The sequence below is a fragment of the Mirounga leonina genome, unplaced genomic scaffold (genome assembly GCF_011800145.1).
Source record: "Mirounga leonina isolate KUSES-001 unplaced genomic scaffold, KU_Mleo_1.0 Mir_173, whole genome shotgun sequence".
Lineage (NCBI taxonomy): Eukaryota > Metazoa > Chordata > Mammalia > Carnivora > Phocidae > Mirounga > Mirounga leonina.
The window spans coordinates 33,462,417-33,480,441 of NW_023270447.1; the positions used below are offsets into that span (position 1 = coordinate 33,462,417).

An 18,025-nucleotide genomic window follows, 5' to 3' on the forward strand; every position below is an offset into this window, starting at 1 on the left:
ACCCCCCTACACTGTTGGTGGGAATGCAAGCTGATGCAGCCACTCTGGAAAACAGTATGGAGGTTCCTCAAAAAGTTGAAAATATTGCTGCCCTATGACCCAGCAATTGCACTACTGGGTATTTACCTCCACGATACAAATGTAGGGATCCGAAGGGGTACGTGCACCCCGATGTTTATAGCAGCAATGTCCACAGTAGCCAAACTATGGAAAGAGCTAAGGTGTCCATCGATAGATGAATGGATAAAGAAGATGTGGTATATATATATACACACACACAGTGGAATATTACATAGCCATCAAAAGGAATGAAATCTTGCCATTTGCAACAACGTGGATGGAACTGGAGGGTATTATGCTGAGCAAAATAAGTCAATCAGAGAAAGATATGTATCATATGACCTCACTGATATGAGGAATTCTTAAACTCAGGAAATAAACTGAGGGTTGCTGGAGTGGTGGGGGTTGGGAGGGATGGAATGGCTGGATGATAGACATGGGGGAGGGTATGTGCTATGGTGAGCGCTGTGAATTGTGTAAGACTGTTGAATCACAGACCTGTACCTCTGAAACAAATAATACATTATATTTAAAAAAAAGAAGAAGAAGAAGAAGAAGAAGTTAGCAGGAAGGGAAGAATGAAGGGGGGGAAATAGGAGGGGCACAATAACCATGACAGACTATGCACTCTGAGAAACAAACTGAGGGTTCCAGAAGGGAGGGGGGTTGGGGGATGGGTTAGCCTGGTGATGAAAATTAAAGAGGGCACGTACTGCATGGAGCACTGGGTGTTATACGCAAACAATGAATCATGGAACACTACATCAAAAACTAATGATGTTATGTATGGTGACTAATATAACCTAATAATAAAAAATCCCACCACAACAAAAGGAGGATAAAAATCATATGCTCATTTCAACAGATGCCGAAAAGTCATCTAACAAAATTCAACATTTATTTATGATAAAAACTCTCAAAAAAGTCAGTATAGATGGAACATACATCAACATAATATAGGCCATATGTGACAAACCCACACCTAACATCATACTCAATGGTGAAAAGCTGAAAACTTTTCCTTTGAGACCAGAAACAAGACAAGAATGCCTACTTTTGCCACATTTTTTCAAAATAGTATTAGACATCTTACCCAGAGCAATTAAGGAAGAAAAAGATATAAAGGCATCCAAACTGGAAAGGAAGATGTAAAACTCACTCTTTGCAGATAACGTGATACCATATATAGCAAACAGTAAAGACTCCATCAAAAAAACTGCTGAAACTTACAAACAAATTTAGTAAAGTCACAAGACACAAAACTAACATGGAGAAATCAGTTGTTGATGGTTTCATTCACTGTGTTATTATAATCAGTTATTATACACTAATAACAAGCTATCTGAAAAAGAAATTGGGGTGCCTGGGTGGATCAGTCAGTTAAATGTCCAACTCCTAATTTTGAAAGGCTCAGGTCATGATCAGAGTTGTGAGATTGAGTTCCCCCATTGAGCTCTGCGCTGGGTGTGAAGCCTGCTTAAGATTCTCTCTCTCTCCTTCTTCCTCTGCTACCTTCCCCACCCCAGCACACACGTGCTCTCTCTCTCTCTCTCTCCAATAAATAAATAAGTGAGTAAGTAAGTAAGTAAGTAAGTAAATAAATAAATAAATCTACTTTAAAAAAAAAAGAAATTAAGAAAACAGTCCCAGAGTGTCTGGGTGGCTCAGTTGGTTAAGCATCTGCCTTTGGCTCAGGTCATGATCCCAGGCTCCTGGGATCAAGCACCATGTCGGGCTCTCTGCTCAGATGGGAGCCTGCTTCTCCCTCTCCCCCTAGTTTATGCTCTCTCTCTCTCTCAAATAAGTAAATAACATCTTAAAAAAAAAAAAGAAAACCATCCCATTTACAATTGCATCAAAAAGAATAAAATATCTAGGAATAAATTTAAACAAGGAAGTAAAGGACTTGTATTCCGAAAACTATAAGGCACTGATGAAAGAAATTGAAGACAACACAAATAAATGAAAAGATATTCCATCATCACAGATAAGAATTAACATTATTAAAATGTCCATACTACCCAAATAGATCTATGGGTTTAATGAAATCCTTATCAAAATACCAGCAACATTTTTCACAGAACTAAAGCAAAGAACTCTAAAATTTGTATGGAACCATGAAAGACCCCAAACAGCAAAGCAATCTTGAAAGAAGAACAAAGCTGGAGGTATCACACTCTCTGAGTGCAAAACATACTACAAAGCTAAAGTAATCAAAACAGTATGATAGTGGCACAAAAACAGACATATAGCTCTCTGGAATAAGATAGAGAACCCAGAAAAAAAGCCTACAAATATATGGTCAATTAATCTCTTCAAAAAATGGTATTGGAAAAACTGGACAGCTACATGCAAAAGAATAAAATAGGACCACTACCTTACACCATATATAAAAATAAATTCAAAATGGATTAGACTTAAATGTAAGATGTGAAACCATGAAACTCCTAGAAGAAAAAAAATAGGCAGTAAGCTCTGTAAGTAAGAAATACTGGTCTTAGCAATATTTCTTTGGACCAGTCTTCTCAGGCAAGTGGAATAAAAGCTCAACTAAACAAATGGAATTACATCAAACTAAAAACTTATTAAAGCACAGTGAAGGAAACCATCAACAAAATGAAAAGGCAAACTATTGAATGGGAGAAGATGCATGCAAATCATACATCTAATAAGGGGTTAATACCCAAAATGTATAATTGTAAGTTCTTTATATACATTCTTATTCCAGTGATCTATATGTCTGTTTTTGTGCCACATCATACCGATAGGATATTGTGTGTCAATTATGTGTCCCAGGCCTGGGACCCCCATGTCCCCCCCTCGCCCCATCCACAACCCCCTCCTCTGCCAGCCCAAGGTGGCTGAAGCACATGCCCTGCCTGCGCTGGGTCTGCAAATGGAGCCGCGCCCGCCCTGCCTTTCCTAAGGCCCTGAGTCCTGGGACGGGGAGTAGGGGGCTGCCCTCGACGGGCTTCCAGGGCCCCCTCCAGTGGCCACTGTCGCTTGGACGGCGCTGACCATTCTGGTAGAAGGCATGTGGAAACTGGCTTCCTTCTGGTTCCCCGGCCTCTCCTCGGGAGGTGGACAGCAGGTGGGTTGTCCCGCTTGAGTGACATGTGGTCAGCGCTCGAGGGGCTGTGGGGGGGCCTGGTTTGCCACATATTTTGGTAGGAAGCACGAAGGTATTGCTGCCCGCCACTGGGAGCAGGGGGGCATGGACACGGAGCTCTGTGCCTTTGGATATAGTTTATTTTTTCTACGTTTGAATTCTCTGCTGTAGATTTGTGTAAAAATACATTCTCTCTTTTAAAATAAAAATTTTCATGTCTTGTAAAAAAATTATGTGTTAATAAAAATATGTGTCAATTATGTGTCAATAAAAATAAAAAATAAATTGAAAAGGTAAGAGCAAAAATCAATGAAAAAGAAAACAAACAAAATCAACAAAACCAACTTTACTAAACTTCTGACAACACTAACAAGTAAAAAGAGACCAAAATAACCAGTATCAGGAATGAAAAAGAACATACCAATATTGATGCTATGGAAATTTAAAAATATTAAGAGGATATTGTGAGCAACATTGTGTGATAAGTGAATATTTAGACAGACTGTCTAAGACTTTTTCTATAGCTAGTAATTAAGATACTCTGGTAATGTTCCATTCAAATAGATCAACTGAATAGGATAAAGATTTAGATAATATAGATAATATAAGAAAATAACTTCACAAAATCCCAGGGATTCTTAAACAATATATGAAAGCATTAACTATAAATTAGAAGATATTTGTAGCATATATAACTATAAAGGAGAAAGGAGAGATAGTTTAGTAACAGTGGTTAAGATCATAACCACCTAGGATAGAATATCACTTACTAGCTTTGTGATCTACAAATAACCTTTGTCAAGTTATTTAACCTTTCTGTATCTCAATCTCCTAATTTGTAAAACAAAATTAATAATGATGTTTATCCCCTAGCTAAAACAAGAAAATTTATGCAATGTGCTCAGAACATTTCCCGGCACATAATAAGCTTTTAATAAGTGCATAATTATTATTTTTTAATTATTGTTCATGGGGCACTTGGTGGCCCAGTTGGTTAAGTGTCCAACTTTGATTTCAGCTGAGGGCATGATCTCAGGTTTGTGAGACTGAACCCTGCATTGGGCTCTGTACTGCATATGGAACCTACTTAAGATTCTCTCTCTCCCTCTCCACCTGTCCCTCCCCATCTCTCTCTCTCTTTCGCTTTCCCTCCCTCTAAAAAAATTATTATTCATAATACATTAAAAATAATTTTTGTGAATCAAAATAGGTTAACCATTCAATAGAAAAATACACAAAGGTACCTCATAAAAAAAGGTAATTCTGAGAGCCACATACACGTGAGAAATGTTCAATCTCCTAAGTAAGCTGATAAATGCAAATTAAAACCAAATGTGATACTATTCCATATCTATCAGCTGGAGAGAAAAAACGTGTCTACTATACTAATGTTGGTGAGGATACGAAGCAAGAAAACAATCATACAGTCAATTATACACTGAGTGGGATTGTCAACTAGATCAATCCCTTGAACATTCACATATTCTATAACCTAGCAATTCTAATCTTAGATTTATATCCTAGAGAGTATCTTGTGGTAATATGTCAGGAAATACATATACATATTATCATACAACCTTATCTATAATAGCAAAATATTTAAAATCACTCAAATGTTCATCAAGAATAAACCGGATAAATAAATTGTGGAAGGAAAAATGAATCACAGCTACACAAATTAACATGGATCTTACATATTTAATGTTGAGCAAAAGAAACATGTCACAACAAATATGTATTTCCATATACATAATATTCAAGAACATAAAAATGTTAAGAACAAAACAATATAATTCATGATATTAAAAAGATACACATACATATACAAAATATCAAGGAAAGTAAGAGAATAGTTTTCATAAATGTAGAGAGAGTCACAAAAGTTCACATGAAGCTCTTATGAGGAAGTTCATATATGTTTATATATATATATATCCTTTTGTACGCATACTTTTTTCAATAAAAATACTTTTATATAAGAATCAAAGAATGTGTTGCACAGTTGGAAAGCTGTCTCAAGTATGTTTTAAATAAGAAAAGGCTTTAGAAGCATTTAGTGTGATTATATTTTTGAAGAAAAAATATATATGAAAAACTTTGGAAGAATATCCATCAAAATGTGAATAGCAGTTACCTTACCTTTGGGTAGCAATGAGGGTGAAGTGTGTAGCCATTAACTGTGTAGTCAATTTTGTAAAGTTATATATATATATATATTTTTAAAGATTTTATTTATTTATTTGAGACAGAGAGAATGAGAGACAGAGCGTGAGAGGGAGGAAAGTCAGAGGGAGAAGCAGACTCCCCGCTGAGCAGGGAGCCGGATGCGGGACTCGATCCCGGGACTCCAGGATCATGACCTGAGCCGAAGGCAGTCGCTTAACCAACTGAGCCACCCAGGCGCCCTGTAAAGTTATATTTTTAAGAAAATGTATTCAGCCTACTAATAAGATAAACTAAAAAGAAAAAAAGAACCTTAAATGTAAAATGAAGCTTAAATAACATCATTGTTTCATAAGTCCTTGTGAGCCTCTTTCCATGTAACTGTATAAACTTGTGCAATGCCATGTTTAATGAATACATAGTATCCCACTGTACCCATAGATCAGCTTGATTTAATCAATATTTCTGGGCATTTAGATTTTTTCCTTATTTATTTTACATGAGCATTCTTGCAATCCAATTTCCTATTATTTCCATAAAATCAACTTCTAGAAGGTGATTTGCTGGGTCATAACATGTGCAAAATTTTAAGGCCTAAAACACAGAGAGTTTTCACCATAATTTTGACAGCAGTACACCGAAGGTAAATTTATTTATTTATTTATTTATTTGTTTGTTTGTTTATTTATTTATTTATTTTAGAGAGAGTGAGAGAGTGTGTGCACATGTGCACTGGGGGAGGAGTAGAGGGAGAGGGACAGAATCCCCACAGAGCATGGGGCCCAACATGGGTGCTGATCCCACAACCCTGAGACCATGACCTGAGCTGAAATCAAGCTGGAAGTTCAACCGACTGAGCCACCCAGGCACCCCACCAAAGGTAAATTTATTATTCACATTGTTCAGTTACAAATTTTATTTAAACGCTCATTTGAATTTAAATTAAAAAAAAACAATAAAGATGCTCACGTCAGAAAAACAAACTCTCATTTAAAAGAATTGGTTACCCATGATCCCAGGGTCCTGGGATCTAGTCCCACATAGGGCTCATTGCTCAGTGGGAAGCCTGCTTCTCCCTCTGCCTGCTGCTCCCCCTGCTTGTGCGTTCTCTCACTCTCTCCCTCTCTCTGATAAATAAATAAATAAATAAATAAATAAATAAATAAATAAATAAAATAAAGTCTTTAAAAATAAATAAATAAAGATTTGGTTTTCTAAATTAGACACAATCTCAACAATTCCACAAGTTCCAATGAGGGTTCAGACTTGTTCTCTTGCCAAAAAGAAGGAAGTGTAGAATGGCAAAGTATCTCAAGAAAAGAATGCATCCTATACATCTCTGTAACCCCATACTAGTATCTTCATATGTGGGTGTGCTTAAAGAGTGTTTAGTTAGTTGAAAATTACTGAATTTACCTGATTCACAGGAGATTTTCACTTTCTTGGGGATACCCAGAAAAGCTAGAAGCAACTACTTAATAGAAACAATAAGACATCAATAAAATAATGCCAAATAATCCACAACTTATTTTCAACTATTTAGGTTATCACACTTGCTGATGGGAGTGCCAACATCTAACCCAGGACACATTCCTTATTGGAACAACACATTTACACCCTTCTTTCATCATCAATGTGAAAGTTGTATATTCAGTTTGGCCACCAATTAGGCTAAAAGATATAAAATCAAGTTGGAGAGGGATTAGACATATAGTAATTCTCTAAATTTACTGGGGAAAATAGCAGATATAAATAATCTGAAGATCTTTATTTATCTTGACAGTTCATAAATGGATCACAAGCTATCAGTGCTGAGGCTGTGTGATAGCACAGGACTGTGAGTCAGTAACTGATTTTATGCCAGAGAGCACAATTCACATGTGAGATTGGAGACAACATTACTGATTAGAATGGAGATTAGGAAAATTCAGCCAAGTCAGAGAGAGAGACATGCAGATCTAAAAGACTAATGATGATCCCTTATGGGTATGTTGGATTTCTTTTCTGTGGAGTAGAATAATTTAAACTCTGTTATTCTCTTTTGATGGGGTCAAACTTCATTAGATTGAGTCCAAACTCCTCCTCTATATTTTAAATGGGAGTGCACTTATTGTGATGAGCATTGGGTGCTGTATGGAAGTGTTGAATCACTAAATTGTACACCTGAAACTATTATTACATTGTATTAGTTAACTGGAATATAAATAAAAACTTTAAAAAATAAAAGCATACAGAATTCCACAAATATCTGGGGGATGTTAGGAGAAGAAAATGAGAGTTCTAGCTTAAATGAAACTCTATTCGACTATTTTAAAAATTTGTTTTAACTTAAAATAATAAAGATAATATTAACATGTAAAAATAAATAAATAAATGAAAACTTTAAAACAGATATATTGCATGGGCAGACAGAAACTTTTAAAAACAAAACAATCATTATTTTTCTTATAAAGGCTGTATCCTTCATTTTATAGATTTTGTAAGAGTAATTTGTATGAAGCTATTCATGAAAATTGCTTGTGATTTTGTAAGCTACTTTCCTTATTAAAGGTATCTTTATAATGTCTTGTGCATTTACTGAGAGGAGAAATCATTTTCTTCATTCTGTGTGATTTGTAAAAGAACACTTGAATAATCATTAATTTAGTCATTCATCAAACAATTATTAAAAACCTATATGCAAAAGCACAATACTGGAATCTGCGAGAGCTATAAAGGTTTTCACATGCAGTTCCTATGCTCAAGAAAAATATATAATAAAATAATAAAATAAAACCATGTTTCTGAAACAAGCAGTGTCAAATGCTATAAGAAAGGTATAGATAAAGTACTATTGATTGTTAGAAACATGAAAACACCTCAAGCTAGAGGAATCCAGCAATTTCATGAAGGTGGCATTTCAGCTGAACTTTGAGGATGGGTGGGAGAGGCAAACTATAAAGAGACTACAGTGTGATAAAAAGCATAGGGAATATAAATGCATAACAGTTCATTTAATTTAGAGTGTAGGTTGTAAATGAAAAGCATGAAAACCCATGGCTGAAAAGGTAGGAGAACTGGATCACTACCACTTAATCCCCTGCTGGGTGTATTTTGGAGTTAGCAAGTTTCTTGGTCAGAGGAATGACTTTACCAAAGCCATGTGTTAGAGAATCTGGCAAAATTTCAGGAGTGTTTAGGATAAAGTAGACTGTAAAAGACTGGAAGACAGGCCTTACAAGGCAGAATACTACTGCAGGAAGTCCAGTAAGATGATGATATGAATATAGAGTAAGATAATGACAGTATGAATGACAGAATGAAGGAACGTATTGACCACTACCCATAATATCTTTGATTGCTCCAGACAAAAGATTTGCATCCATTGCCCTTTGTCTTATTTAATTTGGAATTTTCCCCCCAAATCTCCTGGATAGCTCAATGTATACCTTTCAGGAGAGAATTATGAAAATGATTCTTCAACTTCTGCCAGGATCTTTCTCAGATGTGGAAATCTGCAGTAATTATAAGACAGCTCAGCCCAGAACTGAGGGAGCTAGTAGCCTGCTTCAGGGCACAGAAAAAAGTAAAGGCAGAAAGGTTAAAGATAACTTCAAGTAGTTACACTTGAATTGTATCTCAGAGCAACTCCAGAAACCTTTGTGTGACTTCCTTAATAGTTCCATGCTTTATAATGGCTAGATTAGTCTGATATTCAGTCGTTGAAGAACAAGTGATAAGAAACAGAGGTGCCGAGTACCTTTGACGGACACCTCAGAAGAGAGATGCTGTGACAGAGGGCAGCTCTTGAGAGCCACTTGTCGGGGCTCTAGCCTCTCACTCCCACTACCGGAACCTCAGAAAGTTTCTAAAGGTTCTTTGGAGATCCACCAAAGGGAACCATCAGGGAGAATAGCTTACACAATGTTTAGAAAAGTTAAAATACTTAAAGGGCTCTACTCTCTAAATACTATCCCAGAATGGATCATCCCTGAGGGAAAGTAGGTAGAACTCACCATCTACTTTATTACTGTATTTAAAGAACAGGTAGAAAGTATCGGTCTTCCCATGTATTCCTAATTGAGGGGAAAAAGAGTAGCAATTTCCTGTCATCCTGGGACATAGGGGGCTTAGAGGTTCTGAAACTCTGGGGATGTGACTTAAGCAAGCTGTAGAAACCTTGATTCATAACTCAGCCTTCAAATTCCTGGTAGGGAATATGGCATTGAAAAAGAAGGTTAAGTGCACATGCATCAAAATCTATAGCTGTTTCTTATCAACTGTCACAGATATCTAGCACAGAGATTATTTCTGCCTAGCTGATACATTGCATAACATGATTTATATATAAATATGTGATATATATAAATCATGTTATATATCTATCTTATCTATATCTATCCATCCTTTTTAAAAAAATGTATGGAGTACCTAGGATATTGGAATCAAATTCAGTGCACAGAAGGGTTGGCGTAGAGAGGCAAATTCACACAAAACGCTGGATGTTTACAAAGGGATTTCTCATTCAGGTTGATTTGATTAGCAATAATCTTTGAATCTAATTTCTCAGGAAATGTTTCTTTCATCATTTCCATGGTAGCAAGCTGATGAACACATCATTTACATTTTTATTAGCCTATAAAGCTTTTCCTGCTTATGCTCTTTTGCCTCACCCCAAAAGCAGTACTTAATGTTTAATAATAGCTAATCGAACCTATGGCAAAGACTTGAGTACGAAAAAAGTGACACTCAAGCTAACGTCCTCTTGTATCAATCTTACAATTGATACCACTTAAGGTACTGCTTCTGAAACCATAAAATGACTGATTATAATATATAATCTATGATCCTGTCTCAGTCTCTAGACCAAAAGCCTAGACAGTAGGAGACTCTCTTTGCCTTTAATAAACAGTATTCTGTAATACTGAGCACATTCGGTAATTAGAACTTTGAGCTTCTTAGTTTCGACTTCTGAGAAAACCACTTTTGAATGCCACAGGAGATGTGGTGTTTCTAAATCAGGTCTCAGTTCTCAAAGACTATGCGTATAATAAAGGTTTAGTTTCAGATTTAACCATTTGATATGAAGGTATATTAAACTTTGGCATCACAGATCTGCAAATGACTATTCAGACCGAGTTTAGAGTTCATGCCAAAGAATGGTAACTAGAGGGGCGCCTGGGTGACTCAGTCTGTTAAGCATCTGGCTTCAGCTCAGGTCATGATCCCAGGGTCCTGGGATCTGGCCCATGTCAGCTCCCTGTTCAGCAGGGAGTCTGCTACTCCCTCTGCCTCTCCGCCCCACCCCCCTCAAGCTCTCTCTCACTCACTCTCTCTCTGTCTGAAATAATTAAATAAGATCTTAAAAAAAAAGAATGGTAATTAGAATACCTATCAATCATTAATGGCATTCACTAGATTGATATTTGAACAATTATAATAATGTACATTAACTGGTATCTTTGGCCCTTGCTGTGCTTTTTGTACCTGAATTGTAGTAGCCCATGATGTTCATATAGGATTTATTTCTTTGCCTGCAAAATTTTGGGAGACATCAGAGATAAGGCAAAGGTGCCGCACATTGTGAAATGACATAGGGTTCTATTTTTTCTAATTCAGAATGGAGTTCATAAGGGACCACTGCCTATTCATTAGACTGGAGGCAGATCTGATACTTTTTAGTTATAAAACTCCTGAGCACATTATCTCTTTAAGAGAGAGAGAGAAAAAGAAAGAGGGAGAGAGCACATTTTATAATTCCAAGCATTCACTTGTTTGTGCCTTTGGGGAGAAAACTAAAGCCATTTTAAAAGAAATAACTTAGAGAGAGTCAGAAGCTTCATGGTAAACAAAACTCTCTCCTGAAACATTCAGATGATTTACTTAAGAGTGAACTGGAACAACATCAATAGCATTTCCTTGAAATCAGAAATAAATTCCAAAATAACTGGGAAGAATTTCTGAAGCAGTGTTTGGGTAAGTGTTTACAATCTGAAAAAAGGATAAGGTAGGATAGAATAAATTCAACTATTAAAATAAGACTCTCACCTGCACCAAATGTATATGAAACTGTGACTTTCTGTGAGAAATAAAACACTCCACAACCCCTATATATTACATATTGTGCCATCCCAGACATGCTTTTCTGCTTGCTATTCAAACAGTTGTCTACAGCTACAGATAATTGATTTGTCTCCTGATAACTTTAGAAGCTACTGCATGAAACATCAAAGTGTAACAGCTTTTACAAGAGTTATCTGATGAAGCATAAAGTGTTTTACACTTGGGGGATGTGTGTGTGTGTGTGTGTGTGATGTATGTGTGTGTTGTGTGCTCATATACATGCATTATACATTCATGGGTTCTGATGCCCATATACTAAGTACCATATAAAGTTATTCTTGAATCAATTAATGTTGCTTAAATTGTATATGTAACAATGTCTGGGCTTTAGATAGTAAGATATTCAGTTTATGCTTTGTTTTCTGTATACGTTTTTTGTGGCTTATGGGTGTAAGCCTGTTTTAGCAACACATACAAGAGTCAAAAGGGAACAATTGTTTTTTTATTTACAAGACTACAGATTTGAAGTAGATAATGAGGTTTGAGTCCTACTCATCTCATTTATTTATTGTCTGAATGGCCCTGTGGAAGTCATTTAACTTCTCCAATCCTTAGTTTCCTCATTGATAAACTAAGCGTAATGGTAGCTATCTAACAGGAGAGCCAAATGACAAATGCACGTGAATAATCAAGCACTACCAAATATGAGCTACTATTTTTCATTTTCCATGGTTGCAGGAGCACATGACTCATGTGCCTCCTGGATGCAGAGGGGAAAAGAGGGTTTCATGCATTTTTGTAGTTTGCCAACAGGATCTTGGGCCTTGTATAAAGCAGCATATGCACATGTACTGATGGATAAATCAGGGAGAAGTAGTGAGACTTGGGACAAGCACTATTTGCCTCCTTTTCAAAGAACAGTAAGCCTAAATCTGAGTCTCAAATTGCAATCAGCATGTCTAGGAAGCCACAGCACATGTTCTCTTCTATTATTGAAGGAGACAGCTGCCTAGTCAATGTAAATTTTATTGTAAAACTGTTTAATAGAATTCACAATTATGGGAGGACAAACACACTTGAGACACTAATGGAGGTTCTGAATTTGATATATGCAGACAAAAAGGGCTGTCAGACTTAGCATCAGTTATGGTTGTACAGAGACAGGTGGGCAATAAAAGAAGGTGACTACTAATGAAAGGGAACTCCCACTGATCCACTGCCACCATCTCTGCTAACCAAGAGTGAAAAATAGGAGTGAAATCAGCATCTAAATTTTTGGTATAATAAGTAAAAACTGTATGTACTTTATCCCATTGTACTCATGGTACTTTCTACACCATTTGATGCCCAGGATCCTTTATCTACTGAAATTCTCTATACTCCTAATTATTGTGATAGTACAATCTCCTTGTTTTCCTCACACCACTGTGACCAATCCTTCTTTGTCCCTCAATGGCTGTTCAGTAATTTCTCAAGTCTCTATGGATAGGGGTTCTGTGCCTTGCTATCTATTAGGCCCAATTTATAACTTTCAGCTATCTTGGTTTCAAATATCACCTCTTCACATATAATTTTCAAAAACTTACACTAAACCTCAACTTCTCCATTGAAGCTAGTTGTGTATTTCTAAATGATTAATGAATATTTCCACTTGAAATTTGGAAGTTGTCAGTAGCTCAACATGTTGGAGCTAATTGATTTCTCCTCCAAATTGATTCCTTTACCCAATCTTTTATCTCTGTCTGTTTAATCATCATATCATCACTCTGGAATCCATTCTAAACACTTTGTTCAAAGAAATCCTCTTCAATACATTATTTATCAAATCTCCAGGTATTATCTTGTTTAAAAATTCTCAGTGGCTTGTCATTTCCTGTTGGGAAAAAATCCTATTGGCTGTAAGTGTCTTTAAAGAGCAAGGATTTCTGTCTTCTAGTCTCTTCAACAAATGGTGTTGGGAAAATTGGACAGCCACATGCAGAAGAATGAAACTGGACCATTTCCTTACACCACACACACAAATAGACTCTAAATGGTTGAAAGACCTCAATGTGAGACAGGAGTCCATCAAAATCCTAAAGGAGAACACAGGCAGCAACCTCTTTGACCTTAGCCACAGCAACTTCTTCCTAGAAACATCACCAAAGGCAAGGGAAGCAAGGGCAAAAATGAACTATTGGGACTTCAACAAGATAAAAAGCTTTTGCACAGCAAAAGAAACAGTCAACAAAACCAAAAGACAACCAACAGAATGGGAGAAAATATTTGCAAATGACATATCAGATATAGGGCTAGTATCCAAAATATAAAGAACTTATCAAAATCAACACCCAAAGAACAAATGATCCAATCAAGAAATGGGCAGAAGACATGAACAGATATTTTTCCAAAGAAGACATCCAAATGGCCAACAGACACATGAAAAAGTGCTCAACATCGCTCAGCATCAGGGAAGTCCAAATCAAAACCTCAGTGAGATATCACCTCACACCAGTCAGAATGGCTAAAATTAACAAGTCAGGAAACGACAGATGTTGGTGGGGATGTGGAGAAAGAGGAACCCTCCTACACTGTTGGTGGGAATGCAAGCTGGTGCAGCCACTCTGGAAAACAGTATGGAGGTTCCTCAAAAAGTTGAAAATATTGCTGCCCTATGACCCAGCAATTGCACTACTGGGTATTTACCTCAAAGATACAAATGTAGGGATCCGAAGGGGTACATGCAGCCCGATGTTTATAGCAGCAATGTCCACAATAGCCAAACTATGGAAAGAGCCAAGATGTCCATCGACAGATGAATGGATAAAGATGATGTGGTATACACACACACACACACACACACACACACAATGGAATATTATGCAGCCATCAAAAGGAATGAAATCTTGCCATTTGCAACGACATGGATGGAACTGGAGGGTATTATGCTGAGCGAAATAAGTCAATCAGAGAAAGATATGTATCATATGATCTCACTAATATGAGGAATTCTTAAACTCAGGAAACAAACTGAGAGTTGCTGGAATGGTGGGGGGTGGGAGGGATGGGATGGCTGGGTGATAGACATTGGGGAGGGTACGTGCTACGGTGAGCGCTGTGAATTGTGTAAGACTTGAATCACAGACCTGTACCTCTGAAACAAATAATACATTATATGTTAAAAAAAAAAAAAGAAGATAGTAGGAATGGAAAAATGAAGGGGGAGAAATCGGACGGGGAGATGAACCATGAGAGACTATGGACTCTGAGAAACAAACTGAGGGTTCTAGAGGGGAGGGGCGTGGGGGGATGGGTTAGCCTGGTGATGGGTATTAAAGAGGGCATGTACTGAATAGAGCACTGGGTGTTATGCGCAATGAATCATGGAACACTGCATCAAAAACTAATGATGTAATGTATGGTGATTAATATAACATAATAAAATAAAAAAAAAGAATTTCTGTCTTCTATTTATCTCTTTATCTACCACACCATCTAGGCATGTGTGTTACACATCATAAACTACAATAATTGCTTATTGAATTGAATTAAACTCCTTGGACTTTTATTCTCAGTTTTCTTAGTCTGGTCCATTCCTAACATCCAAATTTACTTATAGGGACTCTTCACAATCTGTTCATCTAGCCTTATATTCACTCTCCCCTAAATGTGTTCAGCTCATTCTTCTTACCATATCTGGACATGATTCCTCTTTTCTCTGTCCAGTTCTCACTACTGTTTAAAGTTCAGCCCAATTCAAAACCTCTCTCATAAATCCTTCCCCAACTCTTTCAGTCCATGTTGATCTCTATTCCCAGTGAATTCCTAACACTCCTCACTTTGTGTTGTTATTTCTTGCTAGGTTTCTAATTGTTCCTAATTACCAAACTCACTCTGATCTTTGACTCTTTTCCCTTCTGTCCTTACTATTTTACTTTTGAATTGTTTATATAATTTTTCCTGTGTATTAATTTTGTGTGTCCAGCTACACTATAATGTCTTTAGAAGGAAAAAGTATGTCATATTTTCTTATATCATTTCCATATTCTACCACTATACTATGGAAAAAGTAGAGGTTCAAAAATATATATTAAATGAATGAATGAATATGGGGGGAAGAAAATATATTAAAAGTGAGTATTGCAATTAATAGCTTTGGAAAAATCATTCAAAGAAAATAATTTTGCATTTTGAATATGATGCTTGTAGGTTTTTTGAATATCATTTTCTTTTATTATCTGATTTGTACCTTAGTTAGTCCATTAGATAGAAGAGAATAAAGTTTAATGTATATAAAACCTGCTTTATGTACCAGCAGTGATTAACAATGAAAGTCACTAAATGTTATACAACAGCTAATAAAGGACGTTGGAGAATCCATGAAGAAATGCAAGACAAGAGTAGAAACCTATCTGGAATGATTTTGGTAAAGTTTCCCCTAAGGCTGGTAGAATTCTATTTCCTTCCACACTATGATTTACAAAGCAAGAAAAGAGTATTTGAATAGGAGATGAAGAGACCAAGCTCTTAACCACCTTGCTTTTGAAACTTGTAAGTCTATCCCTTACAAATGTAATCAGCTCAGCAGTAGACAAAAAGCATTTTGTTTTGCAAAACATATTCTGCCATTCCCCTCCCCACCACTGAATTAAGAGATTGAACAAATCTCACTGGAACTTAATGTCTACCTCGCCAATTCTTCCACCCAGGCTTCTTAATGTTTACCTTCCATTTACTTTATCCCTGGCCTCAGTTGTTTTCTTTTTTGGAAAACACTGATATTTAGGTGATTCTAATGAAATTTCCCCTCTTATAAGTAATACAGATTCACTTATATTTACAGTAAATCTCACCAAAAAGATCTATTTTGGGGGGAGAAATAAGACACAGTAAGGGGTGGAAATGTCAGCATGAAGGAAACTATTTTGCTCTCAATGAGATTGTTAATATTTATTGAATGTAAGAGCCCTTTAAAGTGACTCTGTTAAGGGAAGTGGATCACACCCATTTTATAGGTTTTATATATGATTTTATATGCAGCTCTACTTGCTCACAGTTGGCGTGTGTGTGTGTGTGTGTTAGCAAAGAAAGTACAATTTAACTTGTAACATGACTAAAAGGGAGAAATAGATAACTATTTAATAATAAAGATATTGTGGTTATCACAAATAATACAGTGGGAAAATCATGGGATTTTGAGTAAACTGACCAGGACTCCAGACATGGCTCTTTGCAATATCTAAAGACAATGACTATAGAAGAGCCATGGTTTTATATCTATCAAATGGCAGTGACATTAAAAACTATTTCATGAGGATTTGTGAGTAGATTAAATAAATAATACAAAATGCTTTGTATGTACAAAATTAATATTTTAGTAATTAAATCTAAGACAAGATCCAGAGTCCTTCCCTTGGTCTTTAAAAGCACTTTGTGATCTTGTTTGTAACCATCCACCCGACCTCATCTCCATCACTCTATCTCTAGCTCACACCACACTAATAACTTTGGTTTACTTGTGTCCCTGAAACACAACTAATTCTTTTCTGCCACAGGGTCTTTGCACGTGTTATCACATATATTTTATATACAGTTTTACTATATAGTTTATTTTAAATGGTGCCCACTTCTCTACTCTTTTCATTTTAACGTGTTTTATTATTTTTCTAGTACTTACTACTAACTGATATTGTGTTTTCTTTTCTTTATTGTCTAGCTCATTCTCTACAACTGAACTCCAAGAAAATGGAGTTTTGCCTATTTTTTTGCTACTATCACCTCAGAACTAGAACACTATCTATGGCACAACAGATGCTTAAGAAATCAAATAATACATAAGCGAATGAATGCAAGAATGATCTTTCATTGAGTCCTTAATCTACATGAGGCAATCTGCAAAGTGCTTTATATGGATTATCTAATTTAATCATTACAATAAACCTATTATAATTTCTATTTCATAAATGAAGAAAACAGAGATGACAATAATTTGTTTGAGGTAAACACAGTAAGTGATTACCTGACTCCAAAATCTATGCTCTTAATCACTTCTATAAAGCCTGTGTGTATCCAGCCATCTTTATATTAACTGATGTTTGATTAGATTGTTACAAAACAGCCTGAATTAACTATCAAAAGAGCATTTATATAGCTTAACTTGATCCTCAAAATAAATGTACGTATTCAGTAGCTAAAAAATAAGCCAACTCCTAGAATCTGAAAAGCCAGCCTTTGAAAATAGTTCAGAACAAGAATCAAAAGAGCCAGGTTTGTTTTCACAGGTGACCAAGGTAAGACTTACCTCCAGGTGACCAGCTATTGTAGCAATATGGAGGGCAGTGAGGCCACCATACCCAACCTGCTGTATGTCAGCTCCACTGTGAAGCAGAGAAGTGATCAATTCTGCACTGTCCTGTAAAGAAACACATCTTTAGTGTTACTTTTCTACTAATAGCAGGTTTGGACACTGTGCAACAGGATATATTGATTCCCTGACTGTCAGCCAGTTTAGGTGCTCAAAGAAAACCTAAGTGTGATTTCTGGTATAAGAGCACATGAGACAGCAGAGAGCAGCTCTCAAATGCTTGAAATGTAGGAACAAATGACAAGGCTATTCAGTTTCAATCAATCCTCTACCACTTGACCATGAAAGATAGAAAGGACATTACCTAT

The 18,025-nt window shown here is 36.3% G+C and overlaps 1 protein-coding gene across 4 annotated transcripts in view; it reads right to left on the reverse strand.

Annotated features, from left to right (window-relative positions):
* The window catches only part of LOC118019268 (serine/threonine-protein kinase TNNI3K), a 306,409-nt gene that overhangs the window by 241,258 nt on the left and 47,126 nt on the right, over positions 1-18,025 (reverse strand). For all 4 annotated transcript variants that reach the window (XM_035018269.1, XM_035018271.1, XM_035018270.1 and 1 more), the window contains exon 5: positions 17,655-17,765. In XM_035018269.1, coding sequence (XP_034874160.1) covers positions 17,655-17,765 — 111 coding nt within the window. The remainder of the gene's footprint in view (positions 1-17,654; positions 17,766-18,025) is intronic.